Source organism: Chelonoidis abingdonii, chromosome 14, assembly GCF_003597395.2.
Source record: "Chelonoidis abingdonii isolate Lonesome George chromosome 14, CheloAbing_2.0, whole genome shotgun sequence".
NCBI lineage: Eukaryota > Metazoa > Chordata > Testudines > Testudinidae > Chelonoidis > Chelonoidis abingdonii.
The window spans coordinates 1432970-1454512 of record NC_133782.1 but is presented as its reverse complement, the minus strand read 5'-3'; the positions used below and the strand labels follow the sequence as shown (position 1 = coordinate 1454512).

General features: G+C 49.2%; 1 protein-coding gene across 1 annotated transcript in view; it reads right to left on the bottom strand.

Moving 5' to 3' along the window:
* Positions 1-3766: 3766 nt before the first annotated feature.
* CTNNBL1 (catenin beta like 1) overlaps positions 3767-21543 on the bottom strand; it is a 79370-nt gene continuing 61593 nt past the window's right edge. The window contains exons 13-15 of the mRNA XM_032762425.2: positions 9083-9220; positions 8385-8457; positions 3767-4002 (exon numbers count right to left, since the gene is read on the bottom strand). Of these exons, the coding sequence (XP_032618316.2) occupies positions 3914-4002; positions 8385-8457; positions 9083-9220 (300 nt within the window). The 3' untranslated portion in view covers positions 3767-3913. The remainder of the gene's footprint in view (positions 4003-8384; positions 8458-9082; positions 9221-21543) is intronic.

Genomic DNA, 21543 nt, shown 5'->3' with positions numbered 1-21543 from the left:
GATATATATGTGCTGGGTGGTTCTTCAGGCACAAATGCCAGCTAGCTGAAGAGAACCCAGCAATTAACCAGCAGGTACACACTGTTCTTCAGTGTATCTTGAGAAAGGAGCAAGGATCCTGTGACTTTATCTCCAAGGGGAATGGTGCCTAGTTGTTCCAGATTTAGGAACCTCTGACAGCCTCACTGGAGTCCCCAAAACTGCAGACACCCGGGGACATTTGTGCAAGATGGTTTCTCTCTGGTTTCCACCTTCCCAGAGTTTACGTGGGCTTTGCTGAGGCAATATAGCAATGTTGCTGCTCTTCCTAGCAGAGAAGGAGCATCATGTTGCACTAGAATCACTCCACTGTTTTAAGACGACCTGTACCAAGATAACAAGCTCTGTGCGAATACCTCAGTGACATCTGGACCACCCTTCTCATCTATCACAAGGAAGAGACACTCCAATGGCTTTGTGTGCAGATAAGCACTGGCATTTTAACTTTTATAATCCCCTCAGACATTTCTTTCACTGGGAAAAAGAGTGAATTTACTCCTTTCTTGAAGCCCAGATTGGCCTGTTTGTGCTTCAATTGACTTCTCAATCAGGCTGCTTCTGAATTGCCCTCTAAGCACAAGTCCCTGTGATGGTTTTATGGGTCAGATAAGGGTGCTCAGTGACAGGCTAACAGATCAGCAGACAATGCAGAAACAGGGTATTACAGCTCCGGAGGATTTAGGCTGGTATAAGTGGTGTGATAAGGCTCCAACCTACCCCTTGGTCTGGCCCTCGATTCACTATTCCAGCCAAGCTAGTGCAAGAACTAGGGGAGGGGGTGTGGAGGAGGAGGAAGGTGGCATAACACCTCCCCAGTTCTGGAGCTGGTTTGGCTCTGATGTAAGTCAGAGCAGCCTCAAGGCTGGTCTAATTTACCCTCTGCTGCTATAGTTGTCTAGAGGCTGTTGCAGCAGCTTGGAATAGGCAGAGCACCATGTGCTCCAGCCCCAGCTCCTCACTTCCCAAGCCACAACCCTGCACTTAAGGCTGCATGGGAAGGAGAGTGGGGGGCAGACTGAAGGCCATTTTGCTGCCTCTGCATCACCAAGAGGGGGATGCCCTCCCCCTCACACTCGCCTTAATCTCTAGCTGTCCTCGCTTCCAAGTGCCAGGTGCGCATCTGTCCCTGATCCTAAAACTGAGAGCAGCTTCTGTACCTCAGACAGCTACTAGGAGGCACACAAGGCAAAGCCTGAACACTGACCTGCGAATTCAGTTCCTCTGCACCTCACAGCTTTTCCTACCGATATTCACTCAAAAAAAAAAAAAAAATTCCCTTTGCCCATCCCCTCCTTTCATAAACATTCGCAGAAGGAATTCGCGGGCATGACTGACTGTGGAGACAGCCCTGGGAGCAAATGGAGAACGTGCACCAACAGGGGTTGTGAAACTGCAAACTCAAGTACTTGCATCAGACATCTGTTCTACAAGTGACTTTAATCTAGTCAAGGAACAGAAACCATATTTTGTGGCCAAGCTACAGCAAATATAGCTGGCTGCAAGAATCTGATACTGAGCTATCTGCAGACTGAAATGTATCTGGCAAATAGCTAATTAGGTCAAGAGAACGTTTCACAAAGAGAAAGGCTGTTTAATAAAACGGTCACTGCCAGTGTTCTCTAAGCTCCATTAACAGCAGCACTTCTGCAAACACTGCAGAGCAGAGCAGAGCAGAGCAGATAGCCCTTTGGTATCTCCCAGCCCTGGGTCTCCGCACTTGATGGCCCAGCCAAGGCCATGGGTTTGGACAGAGTTAACGGAAAACAAATATTAGATAGCTGTGAACTAAGGCCACTCCACAGCAGCGAGATTGGAAAGCTGCTCTCATTCCTGCCATAGACATGGACATGGACGAATCTTGCCCCTCTGGTAGGAAGCAGAGTTGACGTGCGACTGTGCACAGAACGTGTCCCTAGCTTGCACCCACAATTACTGTGATTAAAGCAGCAAAGAATCCTGTGGCACCTTATAGACTAACAGACGCTTTGGAGCATGAGCATTCGTGGGTGAATACCCACTTCGTCAGATGCATGTTAGTCTACAAGGTGCCACAGGATTCTTTGCTGCTTTTACAGATCCAGACTAACACGGCTACCCCTCTGATACTTGACACTGTGATTAAAGACACAACTTGGGTCACTGTGCACAGAAACAGCCAATTCTGTAATTTGTGCACACACCTCCCTTTTGTGTGAATGCAGCTGCAGTAACTGAGTGCAAATTATGTGCACAACTGTATATCTGAACTAACAACCTGCCTGTGTTCAATGCTTCACGTTACTCTTCTACTCAGTATATTCAAAACCATCTTTTTTTTTTTTTTTTTTTTAAAAAACATGTAGCTCTTAGTTTTTAGATTCCTTTCATCACTACTATCACATCCCACCTACTCCACCCAGCTCTTTTCCCATCCCCTACCCCCTTGTTTCTCTGGTGCAAAATGCAGTTTCATGAAGGACCAACATGGTTTCCAGCAGGTCATCTTCCAGTATGAAAGTCCAAAGGCCAGACGCCAGCAGGAATTCACTGTGGAAAGGGAAGAATTCCAGGGCACAGCACTGTCAAGAACTGAAGCCATCTCTGAAAGGATAAGATTAAAGATCCTCTTTTCTACAGGGGTCAAGGAGGAGGGAGGAAAACAGGCAGAACAGATCGTTTCCGCACCACAAATATGTTTTTGCAGCTTTGTGCAGCTGCTGCCACCACGACTCCCATGCTGATCCCTAAGTAATGGCATTCAATACACCTAGGCCAGTGGTGCCTCCTGAAGTCATGATTGAAGGAACCCTTAAAGCTTCCCTGACAAGGCCTTTTTTTGAGATAAAATACGAATGCTGTCAGCCTGCAAATCTCTCTCAATTAGGCACAGTCCAGCTTACTGGAGCTCTGCTGTTTTGTGAGGACCATCATTAACTCTAGCAGCGCAGAAAAGGAAGCAAGGATGCTCTCAGCAGGCTGCTATCCCAGCTGGGCGCCACTGCTCAAAGACACACTTGGGTTTGGCTGGCTGACATCTGGAATCACACTGCCAGTGATGGAGGGCGAGCGAGAAAAGGGCTTTGGTCAGTTTCTTTGCAACCCACCTGCCGTGACTCCCTTGAAAGGAACAGAGACCTGCACAGTGCGGCTGTGATAGTTTGCACCTGGGGTTCTCCTTCTCACCGGCACTGCATTCACAGATGTGAAGTCCCAGATCAATAGCTCAGGGGCCAGGGTTCTGTTTAGCCACAGAACAAGGGGGAAGAGTAGGCTGAAACAGGAGGGTGAGATGTGGAGGGGCACTGTTTACCCAACTCAGAGCAAGTGCACTCTCACGCTCCTCCGTTTCTCTTGGTTTAACCCCTACTACAGCCCAGATAGGGCTCTCTAAGCCTCCCTAGGAGAGGGGAATTCTGTTTCCATGGCCCAGGGAGTCTGGCAACAAGAGCGCCCAATCAGGGCCATTTATGGAAGCTTGTGTGCTGTGGAAATTGTCTGAGACCATCCCCCAAGCTGCTGAAATGTGGTAACATTCCTGACCAGTGTTCCCCTGGGCTGGATTTGACTCTGCTACCTGGAGGTGAGCGCTTCCCTACCAGGCCCCACCTCTACTCTGCTGTCAACCCCCTCAGGCTGTGCGCATGGGATTGCTTCTCAACAGTATGCAGGAGAGAGGCCACAGGATGAAGCTGCACTAGTGTCTGTGATGCTCTGAGGTCTCTTGGCAGAAAACATCAAACAAAAAAAATAAAAAAATTAACTTTAATGTCTCAGAAATCCCTATTAGAACTGGTTTAACCGAGAAGTCATTTCTGCTGGGCAGCCAGCGGCGGACAGGCTCAGTGTGCTGGCTGTGTCCTCGTTATGAGACGCACAGATTTCAAACCCAGAGGTCTCAGAAATTCTCCAACAGCTCCAGAATCCGCTTCTGCTCGCTCTCCCGAAATTCCTGGTTCTTTCCATCCCCGATGTTCTCTGCGTACTCTGCAGAAAAACAAAAACAAGCCCTGAGCAAGATGTGATGGCAGATAAGCCTCCCCTATTGCAGCGACACCACCACCGCAGAACCTAAACTTGTATCCTGGCCTGTGAACAACTCACTTCAATACCTGATGGAGAGTTAGCCAAGCAACGGTGATGGACTCCTTTTCCTGGTGATTAAAACTCTGCATGTTCAACATCTACCGACTCCTCATTCAAATATTTTTTTTGGAAAGGATGAGGCACTAGAATCAGTGCTCTTCTCCCTCATTCCTTAGCATGACGGACATCAGCAGGGAGACTAGAACTCTAGTTCAGATTACACTCCCAGCCTCATCATCTGGAGGGGAGACCGTTTAGGAATGTCCCCAAGCTGCATTCAAAGCCCTCTCATGAGATCTGGGTCAGAGCCAGAGGCAGTTCACCCTGCACCTTTACAAATTATTACAAAACAGAAGGCAGATTTGAGGCTGAAGACACGAGCATCTCAGTGACTCGATGCTGTCTGACTAGGAAGATGTTTTCCAGCCTCTCTGGCTCCTCTCATGCATCCCCTTCTTCCTGACCAAACAGAACAGCTTGTATTCAATGTCTGAATGGCAAAGCTGCAGAAGAAAGTTTGCTTTAATATTTATGTGTTCAGCATTGCTACACATTTCTGAGTTCCATCAAAGCCCTCATTATAAGAGCACTGAAAAGGCTGGGGACAGGGAGAAGCTAGTTGGTGTGGGAGCCTTCTCTCATGCACACTCACTGTCTCCACAAACAAAGCAGAGAGCTCTTTGCCAAGGCCTCCGGGATAAATTCGTTTAATATTCATAAACTGCTATCGTCTCTGCAACAAGAGATGCCCGGTGCCACCATGTTTTGCTGCTAGTCAGTCCATCTGACTGGCATCCTGGAGACAAGGAGGTGGGGCGAGCACCAGAGGACAGAGGGCTTTCCTGCACGAAGCAGATAACAGCCCCCCCCCCTCCCAACCCAACCCAACCCTTAACAGCCCAGATCCTGTTCCAGCTGCCCGGAGCTTGAACACAGTGAGGCTCAGGGCCATGCCCTCTCTCTGCTGCCAGGCTCTCAATCACATCCCGGCCTGGGGGTGCATCGGGAGCCCAGTGACAGCCCAGCCCACTCTTAACACTCCTCTCTTGGAAGAGACCAATGCCAGGTGCTGAGCTGGGGGGAGGGAGTTGCTTTCTCCAGGAAAAAGTACCCACGGAAGTAGCAGCGTGTAGCTCAGTATTCCTGAGTGCGTTCCACACACCGGCACCCTCCCCACAGGGAAATAAGCGGAGGCGCAGGTTCTGCCCCGAGCAGGCCATTTCGCTGGCCCTTGTGACTCTGAGTGCCTGAGAGATGTAGCAAGTGGCATGGCCTTTGTTCACGAGCAGCCGAAGGGGAACTCTGCACCTCATCTGAGTGCCAGGAGGGACTCCGTCCCCAAGTGTACTGCCCGGTGGTGGAGCCATGGGACAACACCAGGCTACTCAGATCCTCTCACTTCAAGCAGGAACCTGGGGCCATTTTCTGCAGAGCAGGAGGCACTAGCAGAGCTGGATCACAGCTCAGTTAGATATTAAGGGTTTGTTCAAGGAAAAAACACCTGCAGCACTTGCCTCAAGTGATGTAATAGCCACAGGGGTCACTGACAGCCATCCTTCCCCCCCACCCCCCGAGCCAGTGAAATCTCCCATGTGAGAACAAGTCACAGATTTTCTGTTTTTTGCCCAAAGCGCAGCATTTTTTCCTCCTAAGCATTTAGCTTTGTAAGACTAAGCCTCACAACGACTTGCTGGGAAATTGTTTATTAGGTCACTACCAGCTGATGACACGAAGTGAAAAAAACCAGATAAAAACCCAATGAGAATGGGGTTTAATGTATTTATTTAAATGGGGCGTGTGTGCGCCCGCCTCACCAGCGCTTCCTCAGAGCTGTACACACTGCTGCTGCTGTGCAAACAGAAAGTGCCTAAGATTGGCTTCTGCTTCATTAGCCAAAAGAAAAGACGATGGTTACAGAACAGTCCAAATCAACAGGGAAATATTTCCAGGTTTCTAAAAGGATATTGGAAACAGCAGAGAACATACACTGAGGGAACATGGGCCAAATTTTGTGCGGTTATAAAGCATTTGCCTTTTCTCTTTGGTTAAGCACAGAACAGGCTTTGGTTTAACTTTTAACACACATTCCTCCCTCCCAGCTATCTTACTAGTGGCCCATCACTGTAGAGTCTAGGTGCTTCTGATGCCTCATTCACCAATCAGGGCATCATTCGGAAACCACGGGAGGGTGCACGTGGGGGTGGGGGCAAAGGCATGACAAGGGGCAGAGGCAGGACAGAATGGCCCCTCTATGGGTCAGCAATCACCAGTCCATGTTCCTCCCTGTAAGGGCAAGTGTCCCTATTTATACAATTGTTCCTTGAGCAGAGATCAGCTTAAAAAATATCACCACCACCACGATTTAATACAGCACTTTTCATTAGTATGTCTCAAAGTGCTTTACAAAGAGTCATTAATTTCATTTTACAGATGGGGAAACTGAGGCATGGGCAGGGCAGTGACTCAGCAAGGTCACCCAGCGGGCCAGTGGCCAAGGCATAAACACAACCCAGGTCCCCTGTGTCCAAGTCCAGTGCTTTATCTACTAGGCCGAACTTCCATTCCAATATCTGCTCCCTCCCCGTCCAAGTACTCCTGAAGCCCTGAAGAGAATACTGATGCTCCAGCTGTAAGTGCGGCTGGATCTTCAGGAGAACAGGCCAGGGGACTGCCTGGTCAATCTGCAGAGATTCACTTATCCCCTGCCCACTCCTCCCCCACTGAAAAACCATGAGAGGAACAGAGGCCTACAGCTTCACTTGCATGATAAGCAATTTGCAGCAATCCCCAGGGAACCATCAGCTGCCAGAGAAACATGGAGAATAAGTAGGCCATAAAACCAAACTAAAAAGCAGGCACCTAATTAGCACGCAAAACCAGAAAATAAAAATGGAACAAGAGAGAAGCCCACGGAGTGGAAAGCAAGACTATGCATGAAGGGGCGATCCCAGACTGCGCCCAATCCGTGAGTGAGCCAGACACTGGCGGGGGGAAGGCTTCAGCAATGGCTCTATCCACAAGGGTGGTGCTGGAGTTACGCCACTTTGCAGTGTGGGATTCCTGCTCCTGCTGTGCCAAGTGCTGGAAATCCTCCCCCTCCTTGTCACTAGCCTCTCAAGGGGGACACGCAGGGCCAGTGTGCTGGGACTCCTCCCCCAGACTAAACCCAGTACTCCAACTGGCAGGCAGCTTCCCCAAGTTCATTCCTGGGGTAACTCCTGTTAAGTCAGTAGAGTGACACCAAGGATGAATTTGGCCCAAAGTGCACGACCTCTGACATCTAAACACCAGCCTGGAGCGCAGGTTAGCCCGTTATTCCTACATGTGCAGCTTCTGCACCACGGCTGCCAGCACCGCAGCAGCTATACAGTGTCCAGAGCCCCCAGGAAGAATACTCCTAAGGACCCTGGAGTCCCTAATCACCTCAATCTTTTCCCCATGGCACCAGTGCACTGCTCACCCTTGCCCTCCCCTCTGAACGGGTGGGGAGGGGTGTGAGAAGAAACAGCTGCTCTCTCTCAATTCCTGTCTGCACCGACACTGTCAGGTGGAATGGACAGGCCAACCGCTGTTCTTTGTTCTGGACTCAGAGCCAGGACAGCCCTGATCACTGTACTGACAGTGGTACAACTCACAGCCCCACATCACATTCGAGACATTCCTCCTTCCCTCAGAGGGAAGAGACTCATCCTCCAGCACCCATAGATACCAACCCAGCTCCTCAGGATCAGCCAGCCATGGCCGCACTGTACAATAAGGAATTGCAGCCTCGGCTGTCAGGGAATTTACAGATGTTTTAGCCAGCTCTTAACAGACCAGTCACCTGGAGTGGCAAGTCAGAGGGGGAACTTTACTGCAGGTGATCATCTCTACAGCCTGCCACATGTCTCTGCCCTCCTGCTCCTCAATCCAGATGACTATTTATGTTGGAGAAGAGATGGGATGGCCTGGAGCTGGGAGGGTAATGCCCAAATAAGCACTGCTTTTTTGCAAACACTACATTAAAGCTAGGACTGCAAATCACAACAGCTACATCTTAAAACTGAAGAGCGATACTTTAATGCCCTAATCCATATTCATCTGCTGCTAAGAACAAGACTAACATGCCATGGACACAGATATGCCACAGATGGTGCGGGGCGGGGCCATGGGAACAAAAGATGAGACTCTTCTAGAACTTTGCGAAGTCTGAACAAGCTCTATTCTTTTGATTTCAGGGAGAACGGCCCTGGGCAAAGGCACATGACTGGGGTACTACAAACCAGTGAGCAAGAGAAACTCACCCTTTATGATGTGTCGAACAATTTTGATGGAGCTGCCTCTCATGTTCAGAATCTGATGGACTCTCTGACGAATCTGGCAGGGAGAGAAGAGAGAACAGACATCATTCCCAGCACAGCTGCAGAGAGATCATGAATGTCTTATTTTCTTGGCGGAAGAGCAGAAATCCTGAGCGTTCTAAACTCCCATCTACGTTCAGAAGCCCACTTCTCTCAGTGCACAGCCAGGCAAGTTTTGAAACGCTCACCCAGTGGGTTTGCAAAAGGTGTGCCCACCCCCAGCCCACAAAGCTCCATATTCGTGTGCACAAAGGACCGTGGCATATGGTTTGAGACACCCCTAGCCAGAATGAGCTTCCGTGGGAATTCACAGGAGACCTAAGTGGTGCCTACATGAGACTTCTGGGAAATGGCACTACCTCCAATGGTAAGGCAGAGCACCAACATTTCCACCTTTGGGACTGCTGGCCCTACTCACAGCTGCTCTAGCTGATGTGGTGGTAACAATGCTGGTGTTCTTGGCCCATTAGTGCAGCCACAGTTGTTACCACTGGTGCAACTGTGATTGGAGCAGATTTCTTAAAAAAAAAAAAAAAAGTCTAGTGCAGAGAAATTCCTGTAGGGATGAGGAGCAGCGGAGGGGATTCAGAGCCCTGCGTGTCATGGCTGGAAGCCCATGGCTGAAGCAGGTGGTGCTTTACCTGGGGGACGTTGGCATTGCAGATCTCTGCCATGATGTAACAGATGAGCTGCAGAATGAAGAGACCAGCATCTAGGCGACGGAGGTAGAATTCATCCTCCATATCATCATTTATTATCTCCCCTCGGCGCACCATATCCTGAAGGATGGCACAAGGAGGTGTTATCAGCTGGATCAAGAGAGCACCCTACCCCCATATTGCTATACATGTAACAAAAGGTTCAAAGTATCTGGCATTTTTGTAATCTCACTATAGAGGGTTTATCTGCTTTGCCATACATTCCCAGCTTTCCCCCACTAGGAAATGGAGTCTCTGATCGAGCTTCTAGGATCTGATCCCTCTGCTTTCCCATACCCCAAACTCTCAAACTCAGCCACTGTGTCCACCATCCTCCTCCAGGCCAAGAATCTCTGACATTTCCCCATAAAATAGGCTGTGCGAAACTAGAAAAAACGTGGAGGTGGGTTCTTTAAACAAACATGGTCCCAATTCCATTCCATAGGATTTTCACACTTGCAAAAATTTGCCAATATACTCTTTCATTGGATATACTTTATGCATCAAAAACTGCAAGTTCTCATTTACTTCTCTTACAAAATTATAGTTCTCTTGAAAATGAATTTAATTTAACTCAATTCCATTCACTTTTTAGCAAACTTTCACCCTTTGTCTCTAAAATGTGCTCACCTGCAAAGGATCATGTTTTTGTTTTTCAGTAACAAGTTTATAAGTATTTCAAAGTCAGGCTGATTTCTGATTCCATGACAAAATGTGAAAAAAATCAATTTCAACTGTTTCCAGTTTTGATGTGAAAAATGTGCATAGTTCTCTCCTCAAGGTCCCTTTTTAGTGAAGGGCTGCTACCAATCCTCAACAGACTCAAAGCCCTGTCTATTGGAGCTCCAGGCTTCTGAGGCCACGTGAACAAGACAGAACCAAGCCTAGAGGTCCTACACAGTATGCAGATTCACCACCACTAAACTATTGGCTATTCCAGCTTCATTTACTGGGAACATTTATACAGCAGATCCTCAGCTGGTATAAATAATCATAGCTCCACTGGCTTTCGTGACAGTTGCACTCACTGAAGTTCTGCCAGTCTTGGGGCACTGTAGGTACAGTGACCTACAAGGGGTCGATGCAGAACAGCACATTAAGGAATGTTATCCAAAGCACTCATTTCAGCATGATTAGTTCCCATCAGGACAGGAAGAGCATCTGGCATAAGAGAAGTGTGAGGTTGGTTTGTTTGGTTTTTTTTGAAGGGGCCAGAGGAGGATCCTTTGGGAACCTCTCTCATCTCCTTTTACTCCTTCCACTCTGAAAGGTTCTACAGCATGGTGATTTCCTGTCCTACAGGGAAGACCACACAGAGCTTCCTTTCAAAGCAAGTCAGTGCCCCCTTCAGTCAATAGGGGTTACAGAGAGCAACCTGGGCACTATTTCTTCCGCTCTTCCCCAAGGCTAAGCATCTGGACCTGTAAGCAGACCTCGGCGGGCCCAGTGCTTGTGTGCTGAGCCGACAATAGATTGTCAGGCCCAGGCAATAGCAATATGTAGGGGAAGCTGCCAAAGGAAGTTCTCACTTTTCCTACACACAGGGTACGGAGGTTAAAGGAGGCAGCTGCCAGCATCTAGCCCATCTCCGTGGAAAGTCATCACACTGCTTAGAACATTTTCTCCAAGGATAACCCAGCAATAAACTCAGACAGTCCCTTTCTGGGAAAGGCCCACCAAACCCACCTCACAGATATGTGCCCTCCATTTTCAGAGACACCAGCTGTAGCTCCTGTCACGTGTGACCTTCCACAATCGTCACAGTGGAGGTTTTTTTTAGAAAATAAAGGAAGCAGCCTGTCAGGCCCTGCTAGCTCTCTGCAGCTTGTTTGATTTATTATGCAGTGGTCTGGCAGGTGGGCACAAACCAGCAGAGCAATATTTCCTCATTAGAGCCATCGCCAGCGAGTACACTCTACCTGCAACGCTCAGCAAGGAGAGCCTCCTGTGTGTCTCTGTGTGTGTGTGTGCTGCAGACAAAGATGCACACAAGGTCACAAGTGCCACAAGCTGATTTCGGCTACCAACTTTTTCTGGCTTTCTGAGCCTACCTCTGCAGTGCAATTACAGGCAGAGTCCCTTAGTAACCAGGAGGAGAATTAACCCTTCCCACCTCTGCAACAGACTCTTACATTACAAACTCCTGAGCACAGCGTCTGCTGGAGAGGACACCGACAGTGCTCAGGAGGTGTCCCTCAGCAGATGCCTCATGCATAGCCCCTCTAACACATCTATTGGGAAGCAGAGTGTGTGTCCTGGTGAGATATTTAACACCAGGCCAGCATCAGTGACTCAAGCTACCAGGGCCCTATAAAACCCTGTAAGGGGGGGGGGGAGGGAAGGGGGCACTAAGCCATCCATCCATCCATCCCACTCCTCCCCACTGCCCAAAATACTAACAATGCTAAGGGGTCTGTCCACAGGTTGAGCCCCTGCCCCGCGCTTAAGAGTTGTCCTCCGGGACCTCCTCTGCCCTAGCTCCTTTGTTGTCTCGGGGCTCCGAGAGAGACTCCCTCCCCCTTCAGTTCCTGGCTGGAGCTAACTGTGCCCACCTCTCAGACCAGCAGAGGCCTGATGTACACTTATAGATACTGCCGACATCTGTCAGTTAGGCGTGTGGTTTAAAAACTACCACACTCCCGACAGAGTTCTTTGCTAGACACGATTATAATGGCAGTAAGCGCTTACTTTGTTCAGGGAACAGGTATAAGCTACACCAGCAACAGAGCTCTTGCCAGTATAAGCTGGCTCTCCACGAGCAGGTTTGCCAGCCGAGCCCTACTGGCAAAGCCCTGCTAGCACAGACAAGAGCTTAATATTGGCACTGCATCTTAACACAGGGTTTCAGCATCTTAACCGAGTGCGACTGGAAACCCCCATCCTGCTTTCCTCTGCAGGGTCCCACCATCTGCTACCGTTAATCTTCTTCTTCAGATGGTCAAGGGCTCTTCTCAATGACTGCTCAACATGCCTGAGACACGGAACTAGGACAACTCAATGGATGCCTCAGAAACGGGGAAGGAAGACAAATCTCCCGACCAGCCATATGTGGGATGAAATAAGTCACTCCTCTCCGACAGATTCAGTGTGCGAGACTCAGAAAAGGCTTTAAAGGCGACTGGGTTATCGACAAAACAGGGATGCCCAAGTGGCAGAAAACCCTGGACTCTAGCAGTCCCAGGCAACTTTAACACACTCCACCTCTCTGAAGAATGGACACAGACATGGCTGTGCAGAGTTCAAGAGCAGGATGTTGCTGCCTGTGGAAAGGCTTCTGAATCTTATGCAAGCACTGAGTTTCCTCCCACTCAAGTTCAGGAGGTTGGCACTAGGACAGGCTTCCTGGCATCTTGCAAACACCTTCTGGAGAGCTCACCAGATGCCACCAGGCCTCACAGTCCGAGAGTGCTCGTGAAGGATGGCAGCACTGTGGAGTGGGATGTTACAGCTCTGTGTGCTGCATGCGAGTTGTCACTCACTGGCAACCCCACAAAGGAAAAACAACTATCCCTGAGCCCAACTAAAACAAGCCTGATCGGGAGATGGGCAGGAAGACCGACTCATGCAGTGACACGCCCATGCAGTATGAGGACCTCTGCGGCAGCCCCAGCAGGGACGGAGAACTTTCCAGATGTAAAGCTATGCTCTGAGGGCAGACTTCATTCCTGAGTTCAGGGGAGAATGCCCAAACTGTCCTGTTTCCCCTCTACACTTGCCCACCATGCCACAGGCACAAAGGGCCCCAATAGCAGACCCAAAACGGGTTCTCCTGTTTGAGATGGGGGGAGGGAGGCGTGGCAGTTACAGGGGGTCACAGACCTTGCTGGGGGCCTGGACACCTTGAAGTACAGCTCTTCAGGAGCTCACTGTGACCCAGGATGTAGGGGCTTTGTAGTGGGGAGAGCTTGTGGCTACACCATTGTGCAGCTTGCCCAGACATTTCCCCCCATATGGCAAGGGATGCTGCAGCTCCAGGCGTACTCCACCCCTGGGGCTGGAGAGCCATGGTTGCCAGTCAAATGCCTGGGATGCTCGGGGGGCGGACGACTTCTGACAGCCCGCCCACAGCTCCTATTAACTTCCCAGTACACCAACTGCCTATCTGACGCATACATAGTCTGTTAGGGACCGTGCTGGCCCTTTAAATGCTCTCAAAGTTCCATTCACAGCAGCTCCTCCATCCCCCCACAAGACCCCCCATGGCCTATCGCCCTCGACAGCACTTAATTCTTACACTGAGCACACAGTAATGGGTACGATTTGCAGACTGCCAGGGCTGCAGCCAGTTGTGGATTTACAGGGGTTCGACACCCCAGCCTTTACAGTCTCTTTGGGAACACCTCATTATTCAGTAGGCCCTCAGCACAGCTTTTTACAGGGTAAGCCACCTGGCAACACAATGTGGGTGTTCCCACTACAGTCGCATGACTCTGCACAGAGTCCAAGGAGTTCAGATTCCTGACAGAGATCTGGGCCTTTTAGGGAGCAATGCAGCCAGTGTCTGCAAGGAGGCAGAACAGGCTTTACAAAACAAGGCAGCGTTTATTAGCCACCTGGACTACAGCATAGGAGGGTCCAGGTTAGAATGGCAAAGCCAAGTGTAAGTCAGAGTACACCATAACAGAGTAATCTCCCTCACTCTTACGAGCCTCCTGTGTTTCATCAGTCTCTCAGTCACTCTCTGACCCACAATGTGCAGCAGCCACAGACTGTCTGGTCACTTCTGGATCCTTTGTCTTCGGTTGGAGCCACGCTCTGTTCATATGGTCAGCTTCCTTGGCTCCCAGTCGCTGAAAGCTACTGTTCAGTCATTGGAACGTCTGTTGTCGCTTCAGGACACGCCATTCACCTGTGCTGATTCCAGTTAGTTCTTGATAGCGTAACTGGCTCCAATCTAGGCAGGCGTACATGATATTCACCTGTTTACCCTCCCCATCCCGGAGAGAAATTAACCCCTTAGCACTCAGTGGGTAGGGATACAAAGTGAGAGCACAAACTGAGGCACACATTGTTCATGAAGGTATTGCAAAAATTCCCATATTCTCCACATAAAAGCAACTTCATTATTTCTCTTACGTACGTCGCTACCAAGAAGAAGTGATCTGGGGAGCAGCACTCAGCTATTTGCTTGACTGTGCAGGCAGCAGCAAAGATGATGCTCCTACCTTCCATAGCTATAACAGGCTCTGCCACACTGACAGTGAGGCAAAATTGCTGTGTACCAGCAAATTAAGCAGATACAACTCATGAGACACATCGCAGGGAGATACATACAGTACTAAGGTGCTATTTATTCTTTTAGTCTTTTTTAACCACAGCCCCCTTTAAATGTTAATCTATCTCGCAGTACAACACCAAATAGCCACCTTTCCACTTTGTGTCTCTCTGAGCCGTCAAATTGCTACCCTCCAAATGAGACTCAGATGCCATTTCTAATCTGCCACCAATACTCACTGAGATGCCCCCTGCTGATGTGAGAAGACAGCAAGAAGATGGGCTTCTGTGAAACTAAAATGAGCTCCTCTCATACTAATGAGGGAGGACTGACAGGCCTAGAGTGTCACGTGAAGACTCAAAAGCTACAGATGATGATGGATCTGCCACTACCATGTAGAGAGATCACATTTCTCCGCACAGCATGGCAAAGTGGGCTTAAGTGATGCTCCACACCCTTCTCCTCCCTTATATGGCAGTTCATATCTCTCATCCGAGGAGAGCTAGGACTGACAGTGCAGAACAGCGTGGGAGAGAACCAGTTCAGACTGTCACGAATGCCACTGCACCATTCTGAAGGTCTGCCTACACTTAAACTGCTGCAGCACCTCAGCGTAGACACTAACCACACCAAGAAGAGGGGTTCTTCCATCAGCACGGCTAATTCATCTCCCCGAGAGGCGGTAACTATAGAAGAATTCTTCCACAGGCCTCGCACTGTCTACACCTGGGGGTGGGGTAGGTCAGACTCAGTATAGTTACGTCTGTCAGGGCTGTTGATTTTTCACCCCCCTGAGAGATGTAACAATGCTGAGATAATTCCCAATGTAAACCAGCCCTGACCAGCCTAAGGAAAGCATAGAGCTAAAAGCCAGAACATTCTACATCACTTCAGGCATGGACATGAAAAGTGCTGTTAGGCCTTGGATCCTGCACTAATGTAGGCAGCTCATCCCCTCGTTCCCTTCATCCTGCCGTGTTGCGCAGGTTCACATGGGGAGAGGGGAAAGGCAAGGAAGGAGGATGTCTGCCACATTCCTGAGGTGATTTCATGACTGAGGCACTCAGCACATCCCGTGAGTTAGGTATCCACCAGCAACTCACTCACCATTAAATGCCTCATCCAGCCCAGCAAAAGAAAAGCCTGTGGGATGGAGAGCAGAGCACATGCCTGTAGGGTTGGCAGGAGCAGCCAACAGAGAAAGGGGGTGTAAATCAGTCACCAGGAGGATCAGGAATGACTAGGACTAAAGCGTAAAGATTTGCAATTTGCTCACAAATCACAGCAGCCCAATTGCACAGTGAACTGGAACAATGTCCAAAGCAAAAGGAGAGAGGAGAAGACAGATACTACTACAAAACACCAAAGACCTGGCATTCCATCCCTACATCCCAGCAGGACCTAGCTATGCTGCTGTGACCCACATGCACTAGGGGAGTCCTATAAGCCATCTAAACTGAGATTTAAAGGTGAAACGTTAAGCTAATGCATAAGCTAATGTTCTTTAACACATACTAAGGTGGCCAAGTGAAAGCCTAGACTTCTCCTATGGTCCCCACTAGAGTTTGAGTGTGTGTTAGCTAACACCACATCTTTTATCTTAGTTTGTACACTTCAGATTGTAAAGAAACAGCGTTAAGGGCCTTGGTAAATTCACTCAGAGTCCAAAAGGCACTGGAGGCCCCATACAGTGTTACCAAAGGAGAATGACTTGTTCCATGCAGCCTGTGTTCTTAAATAATATGCCAAAGATGCACTGAGCCGATTTCATGCATCCTGCCACCTCAGTGAAAACAGACACTCTGATCTCCCAGCTTCTCTCACACACTGATTTGCCATCATGTTCCTTGAAATGCAGGCTTGGGACTGATTTCCGGATGGGGTCACAGTTCCTACTGCAGGCAAAAGGGCAGGTCTACATCTAGGTCATGTCAAGGTGACAGCTGAGTGCTCAAACCTGCATACAGAAAGCAACTGCACTGTCCTGTGAAGTTTTCTTCATTTCTGCCTACATGCTGAGATGCATTTGTGCATCTGTAAACCGAGCGGCCAATCAGCAATAGCTGAAAAGCTCACGGTTTGCTACAATGCCTAGCATCTCCAGGGAATCAGTAAACATAAGGCTGCAGCTACAGTAAACTTTGGGAGCTAGAACTGGGAAGTGTGACAGGGCATTCAACATGACTTGTCTAGAGGACCCAGCAATCCCAGCAGTGGAGCTTATAAAGCTCACTTTAGCCTCTTGGCTTGTTCCTGAAGAAGCTCACAATACAGACAGCGAGACGACCAATCAACTGCATAACTTTAGCCAGATTCTGCAATCTGAATGCCCTCCAGGGAACATAGTTATACTGCTTATACTTTACATTAACCCCCCCTCATTATCTCTGGCCCTCAATTCAATTCCATGCAATTCAAACTGAACTCAAATGCCAGACTAATACAAATCCCCATTTAAGCTATCAAAATCTGTGGACACTGCTTCAGTTCTAGTTCAGTCCATCTTGTTCTTTCAAGGGTGGAATGACTTAACTGTAGCACAATTAGCATGTAATTTGTAAGTCATTATAGTGCAAAGTATCTGGTGAGAACATTTTACTGAATAAACCTGCTGAGCATAATTTTCTGTGGAACTAAAAAAAATATTAAACTGTCTCGCCTTTTTCTTCCCTTTTCAGAGCTCGCCGCAGTTACTGCTGCCTATAATTATATCTCCTTCTAGACAGAGCTAAGAGCCCAGGGGGTTCTGCACCTTTTCCTACAGCAGGGATTAAAAAGCTCGAGAGGGAACAAGACACTTCCCTCACAAGCCAAGGATTCGATATTTTCTAGGCTTTATTTCCTACTAAGCACTAAGACGCACTGGTGTTGGAAAAGGAAGTCCTCGGCTTCATATGGCTGTTGGGATGAATGCTGCTAACTCATCGCCTGATCACTTCCAACCCCGCAGAAAGTGCATAGCTCCACCATACTGATATGAAGCCAACTCTCATACTGGACCAAATTCTGCTCCACTAAGTCAGCCTCCAAAGCGCCCTGCATAATGTGGCTTTCATCCATCTACGAAAGAAGCAGATCGAAGTCTCACTCATCCCAGCCCAGGCAGTAATGAACCTGTTGGGGGACATTGAGCTGTAGATCCAGATTCTCTGGGAACAGGGCCCTTCATTGCAGGAGATCAATCAGAAGCATGAGTGAAGCTCTGCCTAGGAAGTTACCTAGAAGGTGAAGGCCAAGAGGGCTAAGCCTCTCTAAGCATGGAATCCTAGCAAAACCTGAGGGCAGCTCCCTTCATGCCCATCACCTTGGTGAAGGCCTCGGGCACTATGTTGACCCTGAGTGGCAGAGCGCAGTATTGAAGGGCCAAGCACCAATGTTAGATGGTTTGATGATTGGTGTACAGTAGGTATGTGCAGGTAGGTGCCCTGTGGGTATCAGCGTTAGGGAAGTCTCTATTCCTGTAGAAGTAGGCAAAGAGAGCAAACTCCTTGAGCCACATCAGAGCCGAATGGGGCCCCCAAACCAAAGCAAGCAGACATCTCCAAGCCTTTCCCAGTTCCCACTTCTGCAGTTTTTAGGGTCCAATGCTCTTGTTTTTTTCTAGGCATCCAGAAGGGAGACAACTTATTTCTGGGAACTAGAAGGAGAGCAGAAATTTATTCCATAACCCCCGTGAATAACCACTAATGCGCACTATGCCTGTGTTGACTGATCCCCCTGCCTCCCTGGAAAGTGAGAGGGACACAACAGGGCCATGAACTCAAACTGTCTCTACTCCCCTCTGATGGGGGCATTTGCTGGCAGAACCATCTTGAAATGGCCAACTGAAGGAAGATGCATCTCTAACCTCTATCTACTGTCCCTCAGCACCTGCTCCCAGTTATGTGTAAAGTTGCCTCCCCTTCGGAAGTTTCCGATAGAAGGGTGGAGCCCCAGTGCCCTTCTTGGGTTACTGCATGGCATGCTATACTTTTTGCCAAAATCCGCAGCTACCTTGAGCTGCCTTGTGAAGGAAAATGGCTGGAGAGGACTTTCTGGGAGGGGCTTCCAGGCTTCTGCTACTCAGTTATGGCCTTGGCAGCACAGAGAATGCATAGAGATTTATTATTACAGTACCATCTACAGATCCCAGCCAGGATTGGGACCTACTGTGCTAAGACGTGTAGGATCAACTTATTAATGTAATAGATTCCATACAGCGTAAAGCCAGAAGGGACCATTAGATCATTTAGTCTGATCTGTGTAATACAGGCCAGTCAGTTTCACCCAGACCCCCTACTCTGAGCCCAATGATTTCAGTTAAGACTAATGCATTGCAGTCCTCAAAAGACTAAACTTGTGTCCACAGGCAGAGAACAGGAGGGACCAAAGTGCCACCAGGGCCTGAGGTCTCTACACTGGCAGGGAATTGTTTCGGTGAGATGCCCACAAGAACCTAACAGGAGAACCACACTCACCGCGGCAAAGGAACCCAGAGTCCCAGCCAGTGTGACCAGGGAAGAAGGGGAGAAGATTCCTTTCCCACCTCAAATCTGGTGAGCAAGACACACAAGCCAGGCATCAAAGGATTCTCTGTATACCTCAGAGAACTGGTCCATGCTGACCTAAGCCCCATCTCCAACTTTGGCCAATCTTTGATGCTTCTGAAGAAAGTGAAAAACCCCCAGATTGCATCAAGGCAATCGTGCATATGGGGGTGGATTCTGTCCTGAGCCCCAGTATGAGATTTGGTTATAGTCATGGTCTTTACGCAGAGCTGCAAGGCTTATGAGCGTGTTCAGGATAATTCAGGTAATCCTGTTCTTCCCCTGGCCCAAAAAGCACAGGGATAAACAGGAGGATTCACAGAGTCACAAAATCCCAGGCTGAAGGGGCCACCATGACCATCCAGCCTGACCCCTGCAAATATACGCCATAAAACTTTTCCTAGAAGCTTACAGTATAAAATGTTGGTAAGATCTTTCATCTTGGGGACCTGGGGCTGCCCAGAGGAGCTTACAATACAGCTTTCAGACCAATTACTTTAGCATTAATGTGAGTGCTGCAGTTAGGACACCTCCTGGGCCTCTTCCCTGGTGCTCACCGTGGTGGAGCCAAAAAGGACATTGCTTCCAGTGGGACCTGCCTCGATGAGACGGAGGAAATTGGAGCTGCTGAGAGCATGCAGAGGGTGCTAAAAATCTGTTAGGTACTTAGAACATCAGAACGGCCAGACTGGGTCAGACCAAAGGTCTACCTAGCCCAGTATCCTGTCTGCCGACAGTGGCCAATGCCAGGTGCCCCATAGGGAATGAACAGAACAGGGAATCACCAAGTAATTCATCCCCTTTCTATGGCCTCCATCACCAGAGGATCTGAGCAAGTCACAATCTTTAATGGATTTAACTTCACAGCACCCCTGGGAGGCAGGACAGAGCTATTCTCCCCATAACACCGAGGAGAACAGAAGCCCAGAGAGATCAAACAACTTGCCCAGTGACACACATGATACATGTGACAGAGCAAAATTTGGACCCTGGTATCCCAAAGGCCAGACTAGCGCACTAACCACTGGACCATCTCTCATCTGGTGACCTACTGGCTCTGCTGCTGCTGCCTGCCACCCTTGAAGAGGTGCAAACTGGCACCCCTGGATGCAGAACACAGCCTATTGCACAGGGACGATCCGAAGCATCACTTAATACCCGTAAAGGCCTTTGCAATGCTGAGATGAAAGGTGCTGCAGAAGGTCGAAGGACATGGGGGACATTTCTGCTCTCTCCTAAACATCCCCAGAGCTAGGGGAGGCAGGGTAAGAAGTAACCATTTATTCTAGCCATTCCAAACTACGGGGAGCTGGCACGGGGGAGTGGCAAGAACACTGCAGGGAGGGTGCAGCCTTTCTAGCTGCACTTCGCTAACAGAGGATCTGAGCTGTAAGAGAGTCCTCTTTTCCCATGCCCCTAAAATAGGAAGTCAGGCAGCAAAGCCAGCTGGGCACAGCACAAGTGGAACAGATCTGTCACAAATGTGCTGAGCTCGGTGAATGCACAGGGCTTCCTAATGCCACTCATCTCTGAGTAGGAGAGGCCCAGTCCTGGAACAGCAGGGAGTGGGGCAAACCTCAAAGGTGAAATATTTATACCTTTGGCTGGGTCAATTCAGCCCCTCATCGTTACCATGTAAATGGAGCAAGTCCTGCGCAGTTTAACTACAGGTGCTGTCTGCTCTCCATGGATGCTGAGGAACTCTGGCACAGTCTCTAAGGGAAAGGTCCCCACTCAAACATCCCGGGCCCCAAGTTCCCCTCTCCCTTCATACCACATGCTGGCTGCCTGAGGGCTAAAGGGATTCTGCAGGTGTAATATTCATGGAATGCTTTGAGAACCTTTTGGATGAAAGACGAACTATAAAAGAGCAAACAGAGCTAGTGAGGGGAGGGAGGAGGCTCTAAGCAGCAGTTGCCCACACTCTGCTAGGCACCAGAGAGTGCCCTTAGCCTGAATCTTCAAGCTCTGAACCCCACCCACCAACACTGAAATGTACAGAATCAATCATTTCTTGCTGCGTTTGAACAGAAGCAATGGAGAGGGTGGGGAAGGAAGGGAAAACGCTGTTTTGCTGCAGGCCACTGTTCATTTGTGAAGCTGCAGCTGTCCATATGGGGCCTGAACGCTGGCAGCGGATGTGACTCAATTCATCACTCATCCCTCTGCCTTTTTGAGCAGTGAGGAAGCTGCTGAGCTCGAATGCCCTCAGAACGTTTGCCCGTGCCCAGTGAACTGGCCTTGGCATTGAGGAGACAGATGTTTGTCAGAGACTGGTGGGGGGTTTGCAGCCTGTGTCATGCAGAGTCAGCTCATGTGCTAGAGAGAGACACAGCCGTGATTACTCTCCCTCAGTGCTAATCAATTTCACACCCTGTTCAGTGCAGATACCCATAATCTTGTGGGAAGCGGGCCAAACTCACTAACAGCTCCGCAAGCTGCCTCCTGACTCCAACAGCTTGTCCTCTCGTTCAGGGAAGTCTGTATCAGCTTCAGTTCCAAGAAAATACGACCTGGTACCAAAGCTCATGTCATTCAGAATGATCCACTGTAGGTGCTTGGAGCAACCATCAGTCTTTGGCTGCAGCCCCATCTAATCTGGATAGAAGCTCCCTCACAGCTGATCAGGACTCTAAAGAGGCAGGAAGGAGGCCTTGAATATT